This window comes from Rutidosis leptorrhynchoides, chromosome 2 (assembly GCF_046630445.1).
Source record: "Rutidosis leptorrhynchoides isolate AG116_Rl617_1_P2 chromosome 2, CSIRO_AGI_Rlap_v1, whole genome shotgun sequence".
NCBI classification, from domain to species: Eukaryota; Viridiplantae; Streptophyta; class Magnoliopsida; order Asterales; family Asteraceae; genus Rutidosis; species Rutidosis leptorrhynchoides.
The window spans coordinates 192,482,016-192,485,933 of NC_092334.1; the positions used below are offsets into that span (position 1 = coordinate 192,482,016).

The 3,918-nt window shown below is 34.5% G+C and overlaps 1 protein-coding gene across 1 annotated transcript; it reads left to right on the top strand.

The window, feature by feature from the left end:
* The first annotated feature begins 231 nt into the window (after nucleotides 1-231).
* On the top strand, nucleotides 232-3,160 carry LOC139891617 (ubiquitin-conjugating enzyme E2-17 kDa). The gene is made up of 5 exons (XM_071874593.1): nucleotides 232-362; nucleotides 538-620; nucleotides 1,705-1,832; nucleotides 2,114-2,218; nucleotides 2,814-3,160. Exons 2-5 carry the CDS (start codon nucleotides 551-553, stop codon nucleotides 2,955-2,957), a joined length of 447 nt encoding a protein of 148 aa, XP_071730694.1. The 5' UTR covers nucleotides 232-362; nucleotides 538-550; the 3' UTR covers nucleotides 2,958-3,160.
* The last annotated feature ends 758 nt before the right edge of the window (nucleotides 3,161-3,918 follow it).

Consider the following 3,918-nt stretch of genomic DNA (forward strand, 5'->3'; position numbering starts at 1 on the left):
ACAGAATATTATTTAGGGTTTTTTTTTCTTTTTATTTTTTTTTTATTTGAGCCATTGTTATTTATAGTATTATTTGGGCCATTTTTTTCTCATTTTCTTTCATCATTTATTTAGACCAATTTTTTTGATAATAATTGATCTAAATAATCAATAAAAAATAAAATAATAATTGATTTAATACTGAAATTTAACATTCTTTTGACCTCGGTTTAAATCCAGTGTTAAATTTAACGATGTGACAGTGTATATAAAGCCCATTTGGTTTTCATTTCATTTCCTCCTCCGGTCATTAGAATTAACACAAATTCTAATCCAAATCCAAATAATAGTAGTAGTAATAACCAGAGGTTAGGATCTTCGAGGTGATTACTACTCTTCTTCTTCCTCAATCATATAATTTTTTTTTTTTTTTTTTTGGAACTGCGGATATTATAAAAAGCAACAGCCACACTCTCTAAAAAGAATAATATTTATTATTCTTTTTCTCTTCATCAAATATCTAATCTAATATATATTTACAAAGCTGTTGTCTTGCAGGATCTCTTCAGCGATGGCTTCCAAGCGGATCTTGAAAGAGCTTAAGGATCTTCAGAAAGATCCTCCTACCTCTTGCAGTGCTGGTATTATTTCATCCATTTCCATCTCTTAGATGATCGCTTATGTTTTATGCTTATGTTACTTGAATTTGGCTTTGATTTGTTGTAAAAAGCCGAAAACATACGTTATATTTTTTAATTATGTGAAATTTGTGGTGAAGTAATTTTTAGTATAACTTTTTGCTCATTTATGTTGTGGATCATGGCGATTTTTTCAGTTAGCTTTTTGGATCAGATCATTTGAATATTGTGGTTCGACATCGAAATCGTTATCGTCTAAGTAGAAAGTTGAAAATGCAAAGACTTAATGGTGTTATGTGGCAACAGTACCATTAAGAAAAATACCTAGTAGTGTGTAACCTCTTATGTAATAAGCATGTTACATGCTTATCGAATTGTTAACAGGTCCTTTTTGAAGGATATCGAGTTAACAGTCTTGACTTTATCTTGTAGCCCATTTGTATCACTGAATGATTGGAGTTTGAATAGGCGAATTTTCCGAAAGTAATGCTTCCACATGTTATAAACTGCACAACTACAGCCTTTAAATATGTTTAAAAGCACCATTTTCAACTTGCAAGTAGAGTAGCATATCGAATGAAGGGTCTGCAGTTGTTAAAACGAAATTATCAAAGAAGAATGTATGCTATAAATAGCACAAGTGGATACTTTAAAGTACATAGTACATAACACTTTGGGGCCTTGCCTTTCAAAAAAAAAAAAAAAAAAAAACTACCGAGTATATGCTTAAAGGTATGTGTGTATGTGTGTGTGTGTATCAGTGTATGCGTGTACGCGTGTGTGTGAGTATGTGCGTGTGTGTGCGCGCGTGCCTGTTGGACGACATGTGACTTTGCGAGCTATTTATGTGTTTATTACTATTATAATTATACATTTATAGCGAAGGGATTCTTGGTATCAGTATGAAGTAAAGTGCTTAAATATGGATATTACAATTTCCATTGTTAGCATCATTTATTGTCCTACCTTTCATGAACTGCTAAACATATGCAATCTTTATGTTTGTCGATGTTGATTAAAAGCTTATTTTATGAAGATTATCATTTCTTTAATTTCATTTACATCAATTTTGTCACTCTGATTTCAGGCCCAGTGGCAGAAGACATGTTTCACTGGCAAGCAACAATTATGGGTCCTACTGATAGTCCATATTCGGGCGGAGTGTTTCTGGTTACTATCCATTTCCCCCCGGATTATCCATTTAAGCCACCCAAGGTAACCTTCGGCTGTAAAAGTTCTTTCAAGCATCGTTGTTTTTAACTTTTGTCGATTGTCTTTATATTGCATGCTTGTAATTATAATTCCTCACTTCATATGGACTTTTTTTCTCTGAAACTTAATTTGTTAACAAATGGTATCAATACTTAATTTGGTCTTGCTGCAACCATCATGCAAGTTATATGTGAATCAGTTAATGTAATATTATGTTTTCAGTTATTACTTGTAATTTTTTTTTTCCCTGCTGTTTTACATGCATTTGTGGTGGACATTTGCAGGTAGCTTTCAGGACAAAGGTTTTTCACCCAAATATTAATAGCAATGGTAGCATTTGTCTTGATATTTTGAAAGAACAGTGGAGTCCAGCTCTTACTATCTCCAAGGTTTGTGTTTTACTTCCTCTTTCTTTTTTTTTTAACTGGCAAGCTTACAACATATCTTAAATATATGTATAATTGTATGTATATTGACTGTCTTCGATGAGACTCGAACATACAACCTCTTGGTTAATGGGCTATTAACTTACCACTAGGACTAAGGCCTTATGGTTTGTGTTTTACCACTTAGTTTAATCAAACCCAAAGATTTAAAGATGTGATCCATTGCTAATTAAGGTTGCATAAATTGATACTCGGGGTGTTCTGGTCGGGAATTTTTTAGGGAGTACTTGGAAAATTGGGGAGTATTCGGATGTTGACCAAGTTTGACCTTGACTGATTTTGACCGATTTTCCGTGTAATCCCGATTAGGTAATAATAGTTAAGTTTATCGAACTATATTTTATGCTCTTTCATGTTGCAGTATTATTTATGTAAAAGAATAATGTTTGCTGGTTGAAATATAGGTATAAACACATCCTACACTTAAACCCATTTTGACTTGTTAACCTACCCTTTTTGCCACCTATACAAAACAACCTACTGTTCATATCTTCGTTTCATCGATAGTAATGATATTTTTTGGGGACATGATTACTAGGTATTGCTATCAATTTGCTCCCTGTTGACTGACCCGAACCCAGACGACCCACTTGTGCCAGAGATTGCTCACATGTACAAAACAGATCGGAACAAGTATGAGACGACTGCACGAAGCTGGACTCAGAAGTATGCCATGGGCTAGCTGTGCTGCACCCAAAGGTATGAGATGAGGAAATGGGCTCCTTTTTCTTGTGGTTTTTGGCTCTCTTTTTTCTTAAAATGTGTGGATTGCAGACTCTGAATTATGTGTCTAATTGTAAGATAGACTTGAAAAAAGGAACATGCCCTCCTTTCCTTGATGGCTATTGTACTTTCAATTTCTATGGGAAAAGATGCTTTACAGAAGATGCATTTGTGGGCTTTTGGTCTATGAATGTTTTTTGGGAAATTGGTGAAGATGCCTTCTTATCTGAGAGCTTTTAACGATATGCCCCTGATTTTTCATAATTGCCAATATGCCCCCTGTCCACGTACTACGCATGGTGCGTTTTGGTCTGTGCGTGGTGCTTGTCCCTTTGTCGTTGGCATGTTTTATCGGCTACATTAGTTTTTACCCTCAACACGCACCAGGCAGCACGCAACACGTACAATGTTGGTTTGGTCTGTGCGTGGTGCGTGTTGCACTAGATAAGATCAGATTTTCAGGATTAAATTTTCTTAGATTTTCTAGATTTTTTAGGATAACGTAGTTTCACATGATCAATTAGTTTCATTATTCAATTAAGCATATTTCTATATAAAAAATGTCTTTTAATAAAAGCAAATTATGAGGGTCGAATATGTCATGTTCATGTTCATGCTGAGTGAGAGTTTCAAATGTTTGAAGATTTGATGCTAGATTGTTTCATTACAGATAACTTTCTTGTTTATTTGAACCATGTTCGTGACTTCTACATTTTTTTTTTGAATTTAGACGTACTAACAATACAATGTGGTCCCGTTTGGCTCATGGAATCCAATGGGATTCCGCCGAAAATGGAATTGGAATCCCATTGGATTCCGTGAGCCAACTGAGTTTCAAGATTGATGGCGTAGAGTATGTATGGACATTAGAAAACTTCAATGATGCCTTAGACCTAGTAGACCCAGGGAAGCAATTTTAC

Excerpts from the sequence above, each read along its gene's own strand:
- LOC139891617 (XM_071874593.1), top strand. The coding sequence starts at position 551 with ATGGCTTCCAAGCGGATCTTGAAAGAGCTTAAGGATCTTCAGAAAGAT. Across the intron at positions 621-1,704 it reads TCCTACCTCTTGCAGTGCTG|GCCCAGTGGCAGAAGACATG; the intron begins GTATTATTTCAT and ends CTCTGATTTCAG. Across the intron at positions 2,219-2,813 it reads CAGCTCTTACTATCTCCAAG|GTATTGCTATCAATTTGCTC; the intron begins GTTTGTGTTTTA and ends CATGATTACTAG.